Source organism: Phoenix dactylifera, chromosome 2 (genome assembly GCF_009389715.1).
Source record: "Phoenix dactylifera cultivar Barhee BC4 chromosome 2, palm_55x_up_171113_PBpolish2nd_filt_p, whole genome shotgun sequence".
NCBI lineage: Eukaryota > Viridiplantae > Streptophyta > Magnoliopsida > Arecales > Arecaceae > Phoenix > Phoenix dactylifera.
The window spans coordinates 7,711,880-7,733,950 of NC_052393.1; the positions used below are offsets into that span (position 1 = coordinate 7,711,880).

At 38.1% G+C, this 22,071-nt stretch overlaps 2 protein-coding genes across 2 annotated transcripts in view; both read left to right on the top strand.

The window, feature by feature from the left end:
- The window catches only part of LOC103710780, a 61,156-nt gene extending 45,451 nt beyond the window's left edge, over positions 1–15,705 (top strand). Inside the window, exons 23-36 of the mRNA XM_039119581.1 lie at positions 4–51; positions 153–260; positions 1,854–1,928; positions 6,587–6,637; positions 6,703–6,849; positions 6,969–7,099; positions 9,442–9,529; positions 9,713–9,772; positions 9,839–10,097; positions 10,916–11,067; positions 11,177–11,247; positions 13,777–13,933; positions 14,010–15,457; positions 15,550–15,705. Coding sequence (XP_038975509.1) covers positions 4–51; positions 153–260; positions 1,854–1,928; positions 6,587–6,637; positions 6,703–6,849; positions 6,969–7,099; positions 9,442–9,529; positions 9,713–9,772; positions 9,839–10,097; positions 10,916–11,067; positions 11,177–11,247; positions 13,777–13,933; positions 14,010–14,180 — 1,518 coding nt within the window. The 3' untranslated portion in view covers positions 14,181–15,457; positions 15,550–15,705. The remainder of the gene's footprint in view (positions 1–3; positions 52–152; positions 261–1,853; positions 1,929–6,586; positions 6,638–6,702; positions 6,850–6,968; positions 7,100–9,441; positions 9,530–9,712; positions 9,773–9,838; positions 10,098–10,915; positions 11,068–11,176; positions 11,248–13,776; positions 13,934–14,009; positions 15,458–15,549) is intronic.
- LOC103710810 (subtilisin-like protease SBT2.5) lies at positions 15,309–20,393 on the top strand. Its single transcript, XM_039115997.1, has 8 exons — positions 15,309–15,457; positions 15,550–15,700; positions 16,517–16,914; positions 17,373–17,468; positions 17,595–17,664; positions 17,758–18,459; positions 19,265–19,532; positions 19,708–20,393. The coding sequence occupies exons 1-8, from the start codon at positions 15,309–15,311 to the stop codon at positions 20,391–20,393; spliced, it is 2,520 nt and encodes an 839-aa protein (XP_038971925.1).
- Positions 20,394–22,071: the final 1,678 nt, after the last annotated feature.

The following is a 22,071-nucleotide window of genomic DNA, read 5'->3' on the forward strand; positions in this document are numbered from 1 at the left end:
AAGGTTAATGATAAAGATCTTGCAAAGGAACTTTATAAAAAATATAGTGGTGTGAGTATTCTTTCTTATCTGCTTTTGGGTTTTAAATAACCCTATCATTTTAATGGTCAAAGCATGAGGTATCACAATATGACATAGTTCTTTTTTATCAGATCCATAGGCGCAAAGTTCGTGCTTGGCAAATGATATGCATACTGTCACACTTTGTTGAGGAGGATATAGTAGAAGAAGTCACATCTAACTTACATATTTGCCTATGTGTAAGTACATCTTCATTCTTTTTATGTAGCAGACATCAAGTTAATTTTTTTTAATGGTCCATTGCACTGTGTTGTAGGGCTTGATGTGTAATGTTTCACTTAGTTTCTGAATGTTTATTGATGAATTATTAATGTGGTGAATGGAATTCTTCTGAACTTGTGAAATTTTGACTCCATACAAAGTTTAATGTTGGTGCGGGAAAAATTAATTTTCCTTGTTTTTGTTGTATATGTGGATTTATTTTTAGGGTTAGTTTTAGAGAATCCCAAAAGTCTTAGAATTCATTGTTTATTGTGACAGTTAAAAGTCTGAAGTCATATGTATTTGGGGAATGGCATGGTCTTTAGTATTATGGTTATGAGAACCCATAAATAGATGACCCCGAACAGTTGGGTCAAGAATTGATAGTTATGGTTATGGCTATGGTACATTCAATATTGTGGAGGTTACGCTGATCAGGAGTTCTGTGTCAAGTCAAATTATGTTGAAAGGGACAAAGGGCCATAATAGGCAAGATGAAACCTAAAGACTAGGAACTAGGAAGCATTATTTTCATGTTGCTTTGGTGTCTCTGGAAATGAATCTGTGTAGATCATTGTATTTTGTAAAATATATGGATTATTTAGAGTGAATTTATCTCTTAAGATTCCATATATATATATATATATGATATATCTCTTCTATTCTTCTTCTTGCTCTTGCTTCTCTTCTTATATATCAACTTCTTATCAACCACCACACGTAAAACCCCCCAGTGGTTCACATATGAGCTGGTATATACATATTGCCCCAGATACAAATATCAACTTCATGCAGAGACTGATCTGAATGAAAATGTGCAAGTCAAAAACAAGAATTGCGAAAGGCCATTTGTACATTGATCTAGCTCTCTGTCTCAAGAAATTGACAATATACCAAATCTGAATGAACATTCAGAAGACACAATTTGGATATAAATGCTTTTTATAGACATACTTTTTTGCATAAGTTTGGAAGTGCATACATCATATTTGATATATTATACCACTGAAAGATGATCTGCAACATGTTGGCTTGATGGAATCTCCCATAGATGGATGAATCTGTATAGTTCATATTAGAAACTTTAAGTAATGGTCCCTGGAAGCTGGCTTCCGTCTCTGAAAGTTTTGAGCTGTTATGGAAATGAATGCAGCAATACACTGCTCTGGATTACTCTAAAATATATAAATATGCCAAGAACTCGTGCTCTACGAACAAGGCATCATATAGGGGTTTGTCTGTTAAGTAATTTTGTACTTTATATATACTCACTCCATATACAGGGACATATGAACAATCAAGCATTTCAGCTCGTCAGGACTTTAAGAGTATGCCATAGATACATTAGAAAAACATGCTATACACCCTTGTCTAGTGATGGGAGTAAGGAATCACAAATCTACAACCAAAACAAGTTCATCTTATGTATCAAGTATGTAGAGTAGAGGGAGTAATATGGACAACTTGTTGCGTTCATGTATATTTCTTCATGTAGCTATCTGTCATTTGTGGTTGCTATTATGAATGTGCAAATGTAGTTATAAACTGACAAAGTTTTTCTTGCATTGTAGAGAAACAATTTACCAGCTGTCCGACAATATCTGGAAACTTTTGCAATACAGATATTCTTAAAATTTCCACTACTGGTAAGAAGCTGGATCATTCTCTGACTATTTTATTGCCTTTTGAGGAAATCCCACAATTTCTGGTTTTGATAAATCACATGTACTGATTGACCTGGTGTTATCTGTTCCTATGATGTTTTAAAAAATTTTTGTTTAAAGCGTAGTTTCGTTATGGAAGTTGTAATATGCTGTTTAATAATTATTGTCATTTTGTGTGTATTATGCATGGGAACATGTTGAACTGATTGCTGTGTTTCTATTGGTTTGTAAAAATCATTTTCATGCTCCACTATTTTCTTTTGCAAATTTTGTTCATTGATATCCAAAAAGCTTGCCATGGCCCGCTTGACAATGTTCGCATTCTTCCTAATTGCTTAGGAGGCAAAGATTCTGCCACAAAACACGTTAACATAATAGGAGGATGAATTTTTCTCACCTTCTAATTTCTCTGTGCTACTTGAATTGAAGATTTGTGTTATAATCATATTTCTAGCAAGAGCATTAGAAGGTAAATGGAGCGTAAGGAGAAACAGATCGTAATCGAGTCAGTATCACTACCAAGCTATTGGGTCAAGTGTCTAATATTAACATCATATTATTTAACCACGTTTCACATATACAATGCTTTACACCCAAATTACAACCTTCTATAAACTGGGTGGAGTTGAAGTTAAACCAAATTTGAGATGGAAGTAACCAAAAGAAGATGAGTAGGGAGAAGCCGGGGAAAATTTTGTGGAAGGTTTGGTATTGAATGTCATCTTAATCCAACAGACAATAATAAGGCCATGATAAATTCGTGCATTCATTGGGCTGGCTTTGTTTATAGTGCATGGAATAGGTCTATTCACGCTAAAAAAGCTAAGCTCAAACCTAGCTTGAAGTATATTTGATCCTAATGAAGTAGCCAAACCTGTGGTCCATGTCTTGGAATTGTGATATCTAACCTTAATTTCATTTGTTGATGAAATCCAACCATGTCAAACTAGCTGCTCAACAACCTAATCTCGTCCATTGTTGTTGAGCTAGTTAGCCATCGCATATCTAGATCACAAGATTGCAACCTAGGATATGCTAACGCCTTGTAAGTTAAGTTGAAAGTCATGCAAGTCATGAAAGCTGGCAAATTTTGGTTAACCACTAATCATGTAACCTATGTATCCCACTTGCATAGCTACAAATAACCTCCATGAAATTTAACTACTAAGTACATCATAAGAAGTCACTTCCTCTGGAATGAAAGCCATTCTATTTACCCCACTTTCCAATCCCACTATACCAAATTCTCTACTCCAATTAAAAGAAAATGTAAACCAAATGATTGAGATGTAGTTGTACAGCTAAAGGTATGCATAGTTATTGGTGAAGAACGGCCTTTGTTCTTATAATATCTCAAGAAAAATAAAGTTGATTTACAAAACTATAGGGAACCTTCTACGACTTAAATTTTTGAGCCACACTTAAATTATGGATATGTTTGGTTGACCAAAGATTAAGATAGGCAATAAAACATATTTAAGAGATTTAGGCCATGTAGGTCAACTGCCCAAGTGAGTTTTTTGGCTATAAAAAATGGTGTAGATATTTAAGGAGAGAAGGAAATTGTACATGGTTTATATTGAGCTAGAGTAAGTGACAAATTATCTACCATTTAAGGTCTTCTCATGGGCTTGGAAGAAGATTATGTGCAAAACTACATGGATGCCATTAAAGAGGTGCATAAGAGTGCACAAACGAGTATCTGAATCAAGGATTGATATACTGAGGATCAAACCATACTGACCGAGGGTGGATTTGATATTCATGGAACCAACGATCGTACCAATAAGGGATATTGATAGGATGCATAGACACACCTCAAACACCTCTGTTAAGACCTGTTTTGTCCTCCAAACTCTAATTTTGTGTTTCTTATTATGTTTTCTAGCCCAAATGCTATATTTTTTCCTTGATTACCAGAAGTGGTTCAGGTGCAGATATGGGAAGCGAGTCTTGCAAAATAGTTAGTAAGCTTAAAAAGTGGGTCCAAGAATAAGTTTACAAGGAGTTTGGTAGTAGGTTCGCTATCCTAATTGGAAGATTTCCGCTACTATGGTAATGTGACTATCAAGTTAAGTAGCCTAGTTATGGTTTCCTCTACTGTAGGATTAAGAAGCATGCATATTTATCACATAAATAATGCATCATACATTATTTGAATTACATATATGACATATAAATGTATAAATAGCATTTGAAAACAATTAGATTACTAGAAATTATAATTCGGTATAGAAGTGGTGTACCAAAAGTTACAACTAATAGATTGATGTGCACTAAAGAAGTCTAGATTTTTATATACGAGGTAGAAGTGCAAGTGTAATTATCTAACACTTTCAAGCATGATCTGCCGTATCGCCCCGTATCGGGCTGTATGGGACGTACCATACCATCCCGGGCAGTATGAGACGTACCATACCGTACCGGTACGAAACTCAATTTCAAGTCGCTACAAGCCACGCACCACTCCGTATCGAGGCGTATTGAGGTGCATACTGGTCTGTACCAACGCGTACCGATCTGTATCGACGCGTACTGAAATAAAAATTGAGAAAAATGATTAGAGAGCTATTTCGGTATACGGGTATATTGTACCATACCGAACCGATAAGGTGCCGATACAGTATTCAGTACTGAGATTGCGAATATTGCTTTCAGGCAAAGTCGACGGAACCGTTCCGAACCGTCCGGTTTGGGGCATCTCGAGTCGTACCAGCGGCGGATCAGGACGGTTCCGATAAAGAAACCGAGATGCCATTGCCCTCCCTCTCCCTCTCTCTCCCCAACTTGCTATCTTTTTTCCTCTTTGCCACGGTCTCCTGTGTCGGTGCAGGCCCAGCACGATGCGAGCCCATACTGACTCGTGCCGTTGGGCAACCGGTACGATGCTCGATAACTGCTTTCATGTGTATAAAAAAGAGGGCATCTTAGTGCACGAGGCTCCAACCATTGTGGGTTCTGGGACGGTCTAATGTACGTAGTATCCTATAGAGAGGTTGTTTCTATGTTTTGAATCCATGACACCTAGGTCACACTGGAATAATTTTACTGTTGCACCAAGGCCCGCCTCTAACATTTTTAGGTACATATTTTTCAAAATTATAGTCTATAAAATTATTCAAAATTAATTAAAAAAATACTAGTGGGTGAAAAATAATTAATCCAATGGGGTTGCAAAATAATCCATTACTGCACCACATCCAAAAATCAACTAGAATAAACATTGTTTGATCGTATTTATTTTGGATTAAATAGAATTTTGGGTGTAGGTTTTGAGGTCAGACCCAAAACCCTCCAAATCCACTTGTTGGAGCTTAGATTCATGATCTAAGGCATGAATCCAATAATTGCATCATTTTTATTGCATCATGTTTTCACAAAATTTTGATCATGTTCCATAGATTTAGCAATTTTTAGAGATTTGCCCTAGTTTTTTCAAAACATTAAAATGAGGAAGGAAGCCGCATACTTTGAGTCTTTTAATTTTTGAGCCCAAAATTCTTAATTTTTGATGTGTACCTAGATCCTAAGCACCTCACCTTTCTCTATTGTCCACGCTCCTTTTTTGGCCCAACTAGAGGAGAAAAAAAAAGAAATGTCAGAGGGGTTCTTGAGCAGTACCGCTCTGTCCCACTCTTGAACTAGCTTTGGGGGTGAGGTGAAGCTGAAATTCGGAATTGCTTGATGCCCGGGCGGTTCGGTTGGTTCTATCTGCGGGTTGGTTCAGTGTGCGGTTAACCAAGCCTATGTGAACCGAGATGCCCTTGATTCATGCCAAACCTAGCGGTTCAAACCAAACTGTGCAGTTCTCGCATCCTTGATGTGAATGACATGGTAAGGTTATGGGCTTTCGATAACAGGAAGTTTTTTCTAATGGACAGCTTCTAGCTTATAAGAGCAGACTGTATCTTGTGTATAGATTTAGCGCCATTAATTTGTATTTTATGTCTAGATGTAATGTCATTTATTTCTCATTATCTAGTTACCGGAAATTCGTATATTAATTCCTGTTTCACCCTAGTGTTCTTTCACATGTTGATTGGAGGTTGATTTGATGTTATGCTTCTAGGATTTCTGGAAAACATTGCAATTTGGGAAACATAGTTTGAATATCTAATGCAACATGACTTTATATTATGCATCAGTCAATCAGTTGACTGGAAAAATCTATCAACCCAACAACCTTCTTACATATGTTACCTTGTAAGTTAATCTGATTTAGTTTGGCATGTGGTATTGTATGTTTTCATAATTGTTGAATTAACTAGGTTGTAGCTTCTATATGCCACATTCTCTGTGTGCGCGCTTGCCCCTTTATAAGTGGATTCAGGCTAGAAGTTTATACAATGGTACTGTATTGCATTGGTTGGCATTTAGCTGCTTGCAGACAGTGGAACTCTGTTAATAACTTTAATTTTTATATATTTCCATGACTGGATGTTTAGACTTTAGATCTAAGCATAGTTTTTATTTTGTCATCTCTCTCTTTTCCCTTCCTTATGGTTCATGAAAGGATATCAGCATTGAATTTTTCTTGGCAAATAAAATTCATTTTATATGACTAGTTTGTTTACCAGAATCTGTTGTTCATTTCTGAAGATAAACTTTGTTGATTTCTATCCTGTTATTAACTCTTACAGGCTGAAGAGCAGTTAATTCCTATTTTTCACAACTATAAGATGCGGCCACAGGTATAAGTGTTTACTTTCTGCTGTTGTTGTATTTCATTAATTAATAAGAATGCATTTTCATGCAGGCTCTTGCTTCATATGTCTTCATAACAGCCAATGTAATCCTCCATGCAAATGAGTTGTCTCTTCAGATAAAACATCTAAACAAATTACTTCCTCCAATAATTCCATTCTTGACCTCACATCATCACAGTTTGCGTGGTTTCACTCAGGTATAAGCACTTTTTTTTTTCTTCTAGTGGTCAACTTTTATTTGTTTTTGCAGAGGTCAACATCTATCAGTTTTTGCAGCTGTGTTAATCAATGCAACTGTCTTTTCCTGCTGTTGCAGTTACTAGTTCATCAAGTCCTCTGTAAATTATGGCCTCTTTTGAAATCCAATAGTTCGGAAGCTGTATCTCTGGAGAAGAAGTGCTTTGAGGATTTAAAGTCATATTTGACAGAAAATACTGACTGTGTTAGGTATGCTTTTAGTTTTTCTGGTTATAATTTGGCCATCTTCTTTTGTTCATGAGTTTGTATTCATATTTCAGCTTTTTGATAATATTGGTGACCTTGGGGTCTTGGGATATTATTCTAACTGCCTTTATTAATTAGGTTAGACAATGCTATTGTATGAATTGTTTCCCTTTATTTTGTCTTTTTATATAGTCATTCGGAGACCGAGTTCGTAGCATGAAAAAATTGTAATACATTGGTGTCCATATTTTCATGCTCAATAAACACCAATTTTTAGTTTTCAGCACAATATATGATATGCAGTTAATTTGCAAAGCAACGTATATGACTATGTTTATCATTGAAGTGTCAGAAAGAATCATCAAGATTACTGGCCTTCTGTATTTTTTCAAAAAAACTTTGCAGTACAAGTTTGCATTTAATTTTCAGATTACTACATTTTGTATGTTATAATTTTATAAAACAAGGATTTTTCCCCTCCATTTTATCCTGTTGCTGCAGAAGTTCTTAGCATGGAATGCCGTACCGGCCCGTACCGGCCGGTATGGGCCGGTACGTACCGATCCGGTCCTAGACCGGTACCGGAACGACAAAAAAATCGGTATTTTCTGGTTTTTTATCCGAACCGCTACCGGCTGGTACCGGCCTCATACCGGTGCGAACCAGCCGGTTCGCACCGGTACGATTCTTTTTTTTTTTAGAACCACAGCGCCGCGCGCTGTAGTTTTTAAAACCACCGCATACTGGCCGGTACGGTACTGGTCCGGTCCGGTACATCTGGTACGCCGACCGGTATCGGTACGGTGGACCTTGGTTCTTAGTATATACTGAAGCAATGCAATTTCGAATCCAACAATTACTTGCCAAATTTTAGGAAAAAAAGTCATTAAACTGAGGCATTGGAGGAATTATTTTATCAACCAGAAGCAGCAGTATGCAAATGCATTTACATCAATCTTTTGGTTGATGAGACTTATCGGGAGACTGAGGAGTCCAAGTGGCAATAAGCCAATAAGATTACAATAATGTCTGTTTAGAGGTCTGAAACTTTATATGCTTGTTATGTTTTTTTTTTCACTTTTAATGATAATCAGGACCCTTGGGCTGTGTTTTCTTTGGGGTGAAAGGAGGCTAAATGGAATAAGTCCCTTTTGACCGGTTTACTCCAGTTTAACCCACCAAATGCTAGAAAAGCAACCAATTTATCCTGTATATATTTTAAGAAGTTGATCGAGCTATTTTTTTCACCGAACTTGGAATAAACTATTTCAACCTATAGGGTGGTATAGTTCAATTCAGGGCAAAGTATGTTGGGAGTAAGTTCACCCAGGTACTCCAGATTTACTTGTTATACGGCCAAAGCAGACTTGGTGCTTTCTTAAGCATGTAATAATGTGTTCAATAACAAAGCCACAAAAAGGGACATGTTCATTTTTTGGAGGGGAAAAAATCTAGCGCTTATGGTTTTGTGTATTGGTTGTACTCAAAAAAAATATGGGGTTAGAATTGTGGAATGAGATTTTTTTTCCAAAAAAACAGACTTGTTTTGCTAGCTTGGTTTTGTTATACTAGTTGGAGGGATACATACTGTGTTGAAATAGGAAAAGATATAGCTAAATGAAATTGGATATTACTTTTGTGGTGTTTTATGATTGTTTAAGTACCACTAACCCGATGAATTAAATTATGATTGTCGTATGAGTAATCTTGATATTTGACTCAAACTTTGGATGGTGAAATGGTCACAGTAGTATATGATGAATGTTTCAAAGTTGAAACTGTTGAGGTGGACAGAAAGATGGTAGCTTAGAGCTGGACATGAATGCATTAGAGGATGCTTAGGAGCAGCACTGAGAGTTGATAAAGTTATGGGGGATAAAATGAAATGGTTTGTTCAAGTTGCAGCTTAGACAGAAGACTATTGTAATGTAGAGGCAGTCTTGAAAGCAACCCTACGGGCCAGAAAGAGTAGGGGAGACTGAAGAAGGCATGGATACAACAAGTGAGACAATTGAAATCACCTTTCATATCCAAGGATATGACCTGGAGAGTAACCCAATTTAAATGGTATAGGTTTATTGTTTATGATATGTTTTCTCTAGCAGCTTCATTTGGCAAAACTGATATTGCTTATGTTCACCATGTAACATTATTTGGCATCAAAATAACTCAGACTGATTCTAATGTGCTGAGTAAGACCTTCGAGGATCATACTTATATTAACCATGTAACAAAGTTTTCGATTACAAAACTTCTAATAATGGATGCCTTTTCTTTGCTTATGTTGAAGATGAGACTTAGTTGTTTCTTTTGTCATTATTTCTTCTCTCTTCTTTTGTTTTCAGGCTAAGGACATCAATGGAATGTTTTCTTGATGCTTATGATCCCAATACATCAACAACTCCTTTTGGGGTTTTTAATGCCCACCGTGAGGTTTAAGATATTAAACTTCTCCAAAACTGCTTTTTTCAGTATACTTTTGCATTTACTGCTGCTGGTTTCCACAATAAATTGCATATACTGTATATGTTGAACCTTTATTTTATGCTACTAATCTTTCTTGAAACTGACTTTGTCCTTGTAGGCATCTGATTTTATATGTTATCATTGATGTAGGGATCTGAATTTGAATGTGCTCCAACTTCTCTCATGGAACAAGTGATCGGCTTTCTAAACGTAAGCACTACAAATGTATATCTCTTGTTATCAATATAGTTGAAATCTCATCCTCATGAATTTCAGGATGTGAGGGATGATTTAAGATATTCCATTGCAAAGGATGCTGCTATCATCAAGAATGAGAGCCTAGCTGTTGCAGATGCTTGCAAGGATATCAAAGAATCGCTTGATGACAACACAGAACAAGTATCATCACAAACTTTCAGAGATATCTCTCTGGATTTCCAGAAGAAAATCACACTTCAAAAACTTGAGAGGCAGTCCATGAGTACTGATACTGACTGTGTTATGGGCGATGCCGAGTTTTTGAAACAGCTTTTAGGTATGTAAGGTCACGAAGGATATCTTCACTGACAATGAAGTGTTGAAGTAACTTCTCTGGTTATCAAGGGTTTTGGAGAGATTCTTTAACGAAATGTTTGACACGAGACAGAAAATTTGCAAATGCTACCAATTTTATCTATCTTTTAGCTAAGTTACAATATTTTTTTAAAAAATTGTGAAAACTTGAAAAAGTGGCTAAGAAGGTAGCATATCAGTCTCCCATCTTTGTTCTATTCTAATATTAAACCATAATATTTTTTTATGAAGCTTGTTTTAGCCGAGGTGAGGCCATGTTAGCAAATAGTAGAGGAAGAAAGTACCTCAAATAGATGGGATTAGGCTTCTTGATCATAGTTGTAATTATGCAAATGTTCAGATAGAGGGATGCAAGTATGTTGAAGCTTTAAGTGCCATAAATTTTCATTTAAAGAGAAATGTTTCTGTTACATAAAATTGGTTTAAGAACTTATGAATATCATATTTTTGGGTTATTGCAAATCACCTTTTTAATATGATTATCATTCACTGTTTTGGATGAGGTTGAAGAGTTCATCTTGAAGAATATGACCAACTTGGTTCCCGATGCTCTTGAGTAATCTGTCTAAGATGAGATACTCTGGCAACCCTATTTTAGTAAAACTTACTGGGCTGCCAAATGTCGCCTTGATAGTTTTGATTTGATTGATTTTTTTTTCCTTTTTCTAAATCCACGTAGTATTGCATGGAATATGGGTATTTTGCAGTCAAATATACCTGTTCAAGTTGAATGTATCATTTTATATCAACTTTTGACTTCTGATCTTATGTGAATTTCAGAAATGGAAAAGGAAGATCAGCTTCTGAGCTCAGTGCTGCAGTCAAGAAATCAAGCTGTGGAGCAAATAAGACAAAGTCAACAACAATTTATTCTCGTAGCATCATTGCTAGATCGTATACCTAATCTTGCTGGATTAGCGCGAACCTGCGAGGTCTGCTACAAAAACAAATATTTCAGATTATATGTGGTTGGGAATTGTTTGTGTTAGGTCTGATGTTCAACGCTTCCTTAATTATTATGATATACTGTTTTGCCTGTAGGTTTTCAAAGCAGCAGGTCTGGCCATTGCTGATGCTAGTATTCTCCAGGACAAACAGTTCCAACTCATCAGGTTAGTCATGTTTTTGTTGACACCCTTTTCCCCCTTTTTATTTGTCTTCTTCATCCGTGAGTCCATTCGGTTGTTAGCTAGTTACACCATCAACTGGTGCAAGATGAGTCATTGTCAATGTTTTTCCTTTCTGCATATTTGAAGAGATCTGTGCGAAAGTCAATTTAAATGCTCCAACATCTTAAGCAAACATTTTTAATATGAAAGACCTCTTTGTGAGGACATTTCGCTCTTAGGTTGGACAGACCCAAAAACTGATAATCCTACGTGGACTTTATCTACCTGTAAAAAGGGGAATAGGGATCTTGATGACCAGCTTCATCCGAACAGGCATGTTAATCAGTTAGCCATGAACATGGCGCATGCCTGACAAAACAATGTTCTTTTAATATTTTCTATTTTTTTCACATGCATCAATCTCTTTTTTCTTGGAGAAAATCACAATTAAAAAATTTGTCAACAAGGATAAAACAAAGTAGGTTGCCCTGCAGCTTTTGGACACTCCACAAAGTTCAGTGCAGTTCCGTTCTTCAAACCTTATCATCTATCTTTATCTAGGCTCTTTCGATGTCCAAATAAATTTCTTGCTTGAGCTTCAATTGCCCCTATTAAGTTAGGTCTCCCTGCCTGCACGTCCCTAAAGTTGCTTCCAACTAGTATTCATTTCAAATCCTTAAAGTTATCATTGTGTTCATAATTAGCATAGAAAATCTAATGATTCCTTTCATGGAGTGTTCGGTACTTAAAGCTGTGCTACGTTGCTAGCCCCATTTTAATGGGGAAAAGGTGTGGATAATGAGGATAATAATTACCAAGCAAATAATTCCATCTGGAAGGATCTTCATTATGATTTTCCCTGATGTCTGAGATATATCTGTATCAAAAACTCACCTTAAGTTGCCAACCTCTTAGTTCTACATACATCTTTGTTATTCTGTAGATGTAATAATTTCCACTGGTCCTAGATTTTTGCATAATCTGTTTTCTAAAATGTGTATAATTTTTAGAACTTCTAGACCAAAATAAGATTCACCTCATTTTTAGTGCTTCTTGAAAATGTTAATACTTGTTCTGTAGAAATGCTACTGCATAGTCTTCGTGATTAACACAATTGTAGCCATTACTAAATTTATAATGTTTCATTGCTTTTGCAACATATCGATCACTTTTTTGATTTCATAACATTTAATTAAAACATTAGGATAGAAATGCACTGTTTTGGATCTGAAGCACAGCGATATAGTTATTAAGATCTTCATTGATTCCAGACTGGTCAATCATCACAGATGAGATTGCAGAAATCGATTAAATTATCTTGGATAATTGTATGTTACAGTGCAGCCGATTGTTGGTGATTTGCTGCACATCACATGAAATGGGTGTGCAAAGGTCAATGGGACATAGAGCATATACATAATAAAATGAGGCTCATTGCCAGCTGGCATTTCTGCTAGGTGTTCCAGAGAATTATTTATTTCCATTTTTTATGCTTTTTACTTAAGAAATATTTAACAATAACTAAATCATCAGATGCCATTCCCTTGCCTAAATGCATGATTATTCACATATGTAAATTTGAAACCTTGAAACTGTTTTGATCATAGTTTTGAGTGCTCTGGTGTCAGAGCAGTCTGCCCCTGTATGAAGCAACTCTACAGAGTTAGGCAGCTGTGATCTTTCAGTGGAAATGGATCACTCCAGGTGTCATATAGCATGAGTTGGTTGGAGCATAGTTGGCAATCCTATAATATTGCAATTCTAAAATGTACCCTAATTGAGCAAAATGCTACTTCCTCCAACACACCAACAGATATCATCTCGCAATTTTTTCCCCCTCAAAGGAATACAGTAAAAATGCGACCACGATCTGGGATTGGACCCAGAAACTCCTTCAAGGGTGGAGGATGCCAAACAAGCTAAGTGCTTTGGCAACATCTCCTCGCTAATTGGTCTAGTATATAATGGTCATCTGTGAAAAGAAATGGGTAATTGTCACTGAGAGGAGACCTGCATGGATAAAGTTGCAAAAACAAGTTAATTTTCATTGATTTGAGTTTTTTGAGAATTCTGTGTCAGGCAGTAGTTTGCATCTTATTAACCTACTTGATTGACCACTTTGTCCTAGTGTTATTGACTTTCCTAATATTTTTATTTTCATGATTAACATCATAGTGCATTGTGACTTGATTCCGAAAATCAACAAAAAGATTGATTTGACTTAGTGAAGAACCAAGGCTTGTTCAAATCTGTTAAACCAGCGTTGGAGACCTGTCAACCATATGTTTTGACCTACTTCTCCATGGCATTGCATGATAGTTTTCTGAATTTCATAGTTATGATACTTCTGTACATGCAGTTTACCGTGCTTATTAGCTCTGGCTGACATAGATTTTGGAATTTCTACCACTATAAATGAATTTAGTTGGTTCAGCTTGTAATAAGCCTCATACAATCCTTATTTCTACCACTATAAATGAATTTAGTTGGTTCAGCTTGTAATAAGCCTCATACAATCCTTATCTTTCATAGCGTGACAGCTGAGAAGTGGGTACCCATCATAGAGGTTCCAATTTGTAGCATCAAGGCTTTCTTAGAGAAGAAAAGGCGGGAGGGTTTCTCCATCTTAGGTCTCGAGCAGACTGCAAATAGCACTCCTCTTGACCATTTCTCATTCCCAACTAAAACGGTTTGTAACTCGCTAATTGATTACTGTTTGTGATTTTTCTCCAAGAAAGTAAATTCCGATGCCTCATTAATTTCAGGTACTGGTCCTGGGACGAGAGAAGGAAGGCATTCCTGTAGATATTATCCATGTTTTAGATGCTTGTGTTGAAATTCCTCAACTGGGGATTATCAGGTCGCTCAACGTTCATGTCAGTGGTGCCATTGCTCTGTGGGAGTACACTCGGCAACAAAGATCCGGGCATTCATGATCTCTTTATGTGATTCTGTTTCCCGCTGTCCGACTTCTTTTTTCAGTTTTTGACCTTTATGGATATGAGGTCTATCATATGCCTTTGCTCTCACTTGAGAAGGAAAATAAAAAAAATCTAGGGTGAGAAATACGACAGGATGTTATGTCATTGCTGAATTAGAAGGAATAAGATCGAAAAATTAATTCCAGAATTAAAATTGGTTCCCGTGTTTGAATTATCATAATTTACTACAGTGAGTGGTGCTTTATTAGATCAAACACGGTGTGTGTGGAAAAGATTACCATCATGGTGAAGAAAGGACAGCAGCCGAATGCTAACATAAGCGTGATTTTGTTATTTGTTTGTTCGGAAAAACATCCGAAGAAGATTGGGCTGGGAACAGGTATATCATATCGTTGATACATTGATGTCAATACGGATTAGTTTCCAGTAACCCATTCCTAGTCCGGTAGACCGGACGGGAGGTATTTTCGGACAGCAAAAACCTCAGTGCCCCATAAGGCACGCAGGCGGTGAAACCACACTAGAACATTTTGTGATTTCACCGCCGGTCTCGAACCTCAGTGCCCCATCAGGCAAACTGATGATGAAACCATACTAGGACATCAAGTTTGTTCTTTGACTGGTCTCAATTGTTTCCATGTCTTCATCTGACAATAAAAAAAAAAAGAAAGGGAAAGCTCTGTTGCTATGACGCTTGACTGGCATTTTCGTACCGGGTAGGAGTGAATCGTTGAAAGACAAGATAAACACATTCATTTCAGTGTTGGGTGGGAACAGTTTTGGAAGAACTAATAATGTCTGCGAGCATGAGTGAAAGTTTGAACGTGGTGGGGTTGAGTTCGTTTGTGTGAGGCCATGATCAGGTTCAGGCTAAAGCTGTTTAGAAATGAGCCTGGGAGATGCATGAGATACCTCCCTCCCTGCCCACCAAAAGTTGATAGGGTACAAACTGCATGAATCTTTGCTTTTGCCCCAACCCCAAACCTACCAATGTCATTCCAAATGGAGCGCCCAACCGCTCTCGCATTCCAACGGGATGCAATTTTATTACCTATCATGCAGTATATGACTTGTGGAATCCCACAACTTCCGATAATCTGCTGCTGCTCATCTCGGTATGCCATGGCTCTCGTTTGGAAGTCTATCCTCATTGCTATTGTCAGTTTGTTGGTTCCGTACAGAGGCCCGTCATTTGTTGGTGCCAAGGTTTATATGGTAGTGATGGAGGATGACCCTGTCATCTCATACAAAGCGAGTCGAAATCGTGTGATGTACGTGATTCTTTTATTATATTCATTTTACCTAATCATAGTCCCTTTTCATGTGCCTTCTCTCTCTTGTATTGAGCTATATCTTATTGCAGGAGTGGCGATGAAGCACAGAAGTACAAGGAGAAGGTGATCAGTAGGCATGACATATTCCTGGAGTCCCTCCTCCCAACAGGCTCCTATACAAAACTCTACAGCTACACCCACCTGCTCAATGGCTTTGCACTCCATACAGCATCTCAGGAGGTTTATCCTTCATGAAAATATTCTACAAACCAATGCGTGCATCGAAGAAATATGGCATTATTTCATAACTTCTACAACTTTTAGGAAACATGATAGATTTAGTTGGATTTACAGAGAGGTCCTTAACAAAGCCTTTGAGTAGCAGTTGCATAGTATTTGCAGCACTGCCCCCATAGAAAGATAAATGCAGATTGCTGATGTAGCTGGCTGTACTCATGCTAGGGCAGTGTGAGCAGCCGATTCACCAAAAAAAAAAAAAAAAGGATAAATGCAAATGCTTGACCTGCCAGAAAATTGCCCCTAAAACACGTCTTTAACTGCCATGAGTAGCGTCACACCGAGAGAAACACATAGGGTGTTTTTGCAAGGGCAATGCAGATCAAGTGTCTGCATAAAATTTTTCATGCTCGCCACTGGAAGAGGGCTTTGTCTCTGCCCAATAGTTCTCCACTTCTTCAAGGATAGAGCGTGGAGAATGATTCTTTTTGTCCCCTCTGTGAATAAAAGCATGGTGACCATATTCCCCACACTGTCAAAAATATCTCCAAATAATCAAGATATCCAGTGCTCGTCAATAATTTAATATATTAATTAAATATTCAAGACATACTTTTTCTTTGAGTAAGAGTTCAGTAGACAAACATAAAATTCTTGCAGCATTTGTCAGGTGATTGGATGTTGCTGTAGTTGTTGTTGGCTCGTCGCCTCTCCAGTATTGCTGTTTTATTTGATGAATTGATGCTTTTTCATTACAAATTATTATGGTATTCTCTTGAGAAATCACAACAGTTATTCCTAAGCTTTTGAAAACCACAGGCTGTTGCAATTCTTAGTAATGCTCGGGGAGTTCGACTCATGCACGAGGACATGAAGATGGTGAAGATGACCACCCATACTCCAGATTATATTGGGGTCTCGGCAGGAGTTTGGCCACATTTAGGTGGTCCGGAGAGATCCGGTGATGGCATAGTGATCGGCATGATAGACACCGGTATTAATCCCAGTCACCCCAGCTTTGCCAACCTTAGGCCTGAGCCAGCTTCCAACCTTACAAGGTTCAAAGGGAGATGTGAATCAGGAGATGAATTTCCTCTGACAGCCTGCAATGGGAAGATTGTTGGTGCACAATACTTTGCGCGTGCAGCAATCGCAGCAGGCGATTTCAACGCAACGCGTGATTATGCTTCTCCATTTGATGCTGATGGCCACGGCAGGCAAGTCCACTGAAACATGTAACCTCTCAGCTGTTATTTTCTGGATACAATCTATATCCATACATACATACATACATACATATATATTTACATGCATACATACATACATACACACACACACACACACATATATATATATATATATATATATATATATATATATATATATATATATATATATATATATATATATATATATATATATATATATATATATATATATATATCCATTAAGAAAGCTTGTACATCAATCAAGCCATATGTCAATTGAGTCAAGTTTACTGTTTTATTCCCCAAATTTTCTTTGGTGCTAAAATCACTAAATGTTTACATAATGATTGAGGTTTTCATTGAAAAAAAATGATCGAGGTTGTAAAAGTAATTAAAAGCTCGCTTCATCGGATCAATTGTAACATAGTTTTGGCATTCATATCAGATGCACTTTGTTGTTTATGCAGCCACACTGCCTCTATCGCTGCTGGAAATTACCGAATTGCGGTGCTCTCCAAAGGCTATAACTATGGATATGCAAGCGGCATGGCCCCCGGTGCCCGGTAGATGGATAAACTCCATTTCATCTTCAGAAACTCCAATCATATAGTCCTCAAGTTCTAATACCTCGTCCATTATCAGTTGAAACTAATATATTTGTTCTCTCTTTTTTTTGCTGTCCTTGATAGGATTGCTGTATACAAAGCAGTCTATTCTTTTGGTGGCTATATGTCAGATGTGGTAGCTGCAATTGACAAGGTTTTCAAAACCAACATTACTTGAAACATCAAACCATTATATGGACCCATCTTCTGTTTCAATTTAACCAAAGTAGCTGCACATTAATCACAGGCAGTGGAAGATGGCGTTGATATTCTTAGTCTTTCAATCGGACCATCAGCTGTTCCACCGGGGCCTGCTGCTTTCCTCAACATACTAGAGGTGGAACTGCTGTTTGCCACAAAAGCCGGAGTCTCGGTCATTCAAGCTGGAGGCAATGGGGGTCCTGCTTCGAGCTCGATCCTCTCATTCAGCCCATGGGTCACCAGCATCGCCGCCTCGACGACCGACCGCAAGTATAACAACTCAATCATACTCGGCACTAGGCAGTCCTTACCTGGCTCCGGCCTTTCACGTAAGCCATCCTCCAATCTCAACAATACATTCAGAATTTCCATGCTGCATGCTCTTTCATCCTTTTCTTCTTTACTCTCTCTTAATCCAGCTCCAACAATGGAGGAAGAACTCCTCCCCATAGCAGCAGCAGAGGATGTGTGCAGCAGGAACACAAGCTTTCTAGTAGTCCAAAACTGCCAGCACCCGGAGCCCTTCATTCCAGAATTGGTTCGGGGGAAGCTGATCATTTGCACATACATAACTGAATTCATTTATGCACCCACAAGCATGGAAGCCATTGTTGGCACCATCCAGAAGATAGGGGCCGCTGGATTCATAATCACGATGGACCGCAGCTATGATTCCGAGCCTCCAGTGGATAGCACACTGACCCTGTCAATCCCTGGCATTGTGCTTACCAGCAGACGGGCATCGCAGGTACGAGTAACAATGCCTATGCTTATAATGAGAGAATTTTCCTGACAATCAGCAGATATCACCATTAGCATGAATATTAAGCTTAAACTACAAGTCTATTCTATCCATATGAGAACAGCAGCTTCTTTTTTTCCCTTTTGTTTGATATAAAAGATAGGCAGGAGCCTGTCACATTTCATTGAGAACATGAAAATACACAAGCAAAATACAAAAAGTAAACACAAGCTAAGTCTACAAGCATATGTTCATGCGATATTAGTGTTTCTAAAATTTTCCATCATTGAGGAACATTTGCTAGGAGGTACCGCTGCCCGTTGAAGTCAAAATATCTCTACTTCCATCTATGATGAGTACGTAGAACCATTTTGCCTCAAATCTGACCATTCTAGCATTTCTTTCTTTCCACACTCTCCATCAAATGACTGCAACAAGCATGTCCGAACATGGTCTCCAGCTTTTCTAAATCAATCTCCAAACACTCCAACAAGAAACAAGAGACCCTCGGCCATCCTCTGAATTTAATCTTCTGGACTCATGGCCGAGACAACTCCACCACTAGCTCAGATTATTAATGGAATGAAAGAAAAATGTCATACTCAAGTATTTGTTTAGAATCATGCAATGAAGAAGCAAGCCTTTCGATAAAGAGCTTCCATATCCTTCAAAAAAAAAAAAAAAGAAAAAAAAAAGATAAAGAGCTTCCAGGACAAGTTCAGATAAAAAGCACAAAACCCATGTAAGTCCAATATCAGAGCTGCAAACAAGTTCAAACTAGTGAACTCGCTCTCGTTTTCATTGCAAGCAGGCTCTTTGGGAATACTATGACTCCAACACGGTTCGAGGAACCAATGGAGGTGTGGTTAATTTTGGAGCAACAGGCAGGATTTTAGACGGGCGGCGTGCCATCTACACCGGCCAGGGGCCGGCCGTTGCATCCTACTCATCCAGAGGACCTGATGTAAACAATGCTCTCATGGAAACAGCCGACGTCCTAAAACCCAACATCATGGCCCCAGGCTCTGCCATTTGGGCTGCCTGGAGCCCCAAGAGCCATGACGATCAAAATGTCAAAGGTAAACTAAACTAACCGCTTCATTAATCTGCTCTCATTCATCTATGCATATATATATATATATATATATATATATATATATATATATATATATATATATAGATAGATTCATCTGCAAAGGAGATTGATGGTTTTCTCCACGTTCGATTATTCATTCATTCATTTATTTTTTACAGGCCAAGAATTTGCACTCCTATCGGGTACAAGCATGGCTACTCCACATGTGGCCGGAGTCGCCGCCTTGATCAAGCAGAGTCACCCCAACTGGAGCCCTGCCGCCATCACATCGGCCATGATGACGACCGCCGACGTGACCGAGCGCTCCGGCGGCCCCATGCGATCCCAAGGGAACGAGGCGGCCGCTGCAACTCCATTTGATTATGGAGCTGGGGCCATCAACGCAGCTCGAGCCGTCGACCCAGGCCTGATCTTAGACACTGGCTTCAAGCACTACATCCAGTTCCTTTGTGCAGTTCCTGGGGTTGACGATGAGTCCGTGAGGCGAGCGGTGGGCCTCGGATGCCCCGCAGATAGAAGCGACTGGTGCTCCGACCTGAACACCCCAAGTGTGGCCGTGGCCAACTTGGTTGGATCGAGGACGGTGGTCCGCAGGGTGACGAGCGTGGCCGGTGCTGCGGAGACGTATCGGGTGGCTGTGAAGGAACCGGCCGGGGTGGCAGTGGCTGTAAGACCTCAGGAGTTCACCATCGGCCCGAACGAGTCCAGGACTATAAAGATCATGCTGAAGGCTGGGGAGGCGACGAATGCTTACACTTTTGGGGAATTGGTCTTGACTGGGGATAGGAAGCATGTTGTTAGAATTCCCCTGGCCATCTTTGTGAGCAGTACTTTGAGATCATGAACTGCTGCATTCAGTACTCCCCTGGTTATGAACTATAGTTTGTGTGGGTGAAGCAAGAATAATTCGATTTCATAATACTTCTTTCGGAGGTCGTAAGTAGTCTTGGCTTTTTGTAAGGTTCTCTCATTTCTTGATTTCTTTTTCTGTTTTGCCGGGTTCAATGCAGACCGCAAGTTTTCGCGTACCCTCTCCGACCCATAGGCTTTCCTCACTGGAATCAACACCTACGTGTGAGTACGTCAACCCAGCGCCATCTCGAGACCAGCGAACCAGTAATGCTCCCATCGAAAGTGTTCAGGCATGAGGCATCCGGTCCCCGAATTTAATCGACGCCCATGCGTTTCGAATCTGAACCACCTCGGTGAAAACAAAATCCCGTTCTATCTGTGCTACCACCTTGGTGGCTTCCTCTATGACTCGTTCTTTAATTTATGTACACGTTTATCTAAAAGGAATTGGCGTATGGAACAAATTAGTAGAGACTAAGAAGATCTTTAAAAGTATTTAGAAATCACCGTAAGAAAGCTTTGTTATAGATCGATTATGTTGCAAAAAGGCTTCGAGCACCCATTCCATGAGTCTCATCTAAGGGCGGTTTAACCGGTTGGGTTCCTGTCGAGTACTCCAGACAATTTATAAATCCAAATGCAATAGTATGATTGTGCAGGTTAGGGTTCTGGCTTTCCTTTATCCATAATTTGCGTTTAATAAGCTCTATAATAAATTTCTACAAGTTTTATCTAATTTTAGTTCTTTGGAAATCAATTCTTTTCCATATAGAGCAACCTTAATTATCTTTGGTGAATCTATTGATTTAGTTCGTTCCCTAATATCTCGATGAAATATGGTTTCTAAAATACTTACTCTAGAAGGGGTAACACGTCATCTCATAATATCATGTCATGTTGCAATGAAGATAGATTAGTTGCAACTTCGATAAATGAATTAATCAAGAAATTATTTTCATCGTTAACTAATATTCATTATTAATTATAGGAACATGCAATTCATGAACTAACGACGTTCTCTATTCTTGTTTTTGTTACTATTTATTGTTCTTGTTTCTTTTGTATATGTTTTCATGTGAATGTATATGTACAATATTGGATTATTTATTTAAGATTTATTTTACATATTTCTCTCAGGAACAAAAATTATATTTTTACCATTTCATATTTTTATTTGAATCCTTTGTGATTTTTTCAATTTTCCCCTCCATTTATAAAGTTTGCATGTTTAAGAATTGTTCTCGAACGACTGTGATTGTAACTATGCTTGTATCTAGCACCTATAATAGCCACATGGTGAATTTTTGGCAATGCAATAACATGTATTATAGTTGCGATCTGATTCAGGGTGAGTTTGTCTCTATGCATAACCAATTCCATTACATCTAAACCAAAACTAAAACCCTCTGTACAATATAACAAGGTCCTTAGTCAAATATTAGATATCAATCAAGTGCTTAAAGATTTGTTTCATATGTTTTCAAGACTTAGTTTTGTGGTATTTGATGTATCCAAAATATCATCATATAAAGAATGATTTTTTTTTAATATACCATTGAAGAAGCTTGGGGTTAGCGGTGCAGAAAAATTAGTTTATGATTTTACTTATCAACTTTATTTTTCGAGTGAAAGAAATCTTTATATGCACATTGATATATATATACACACAC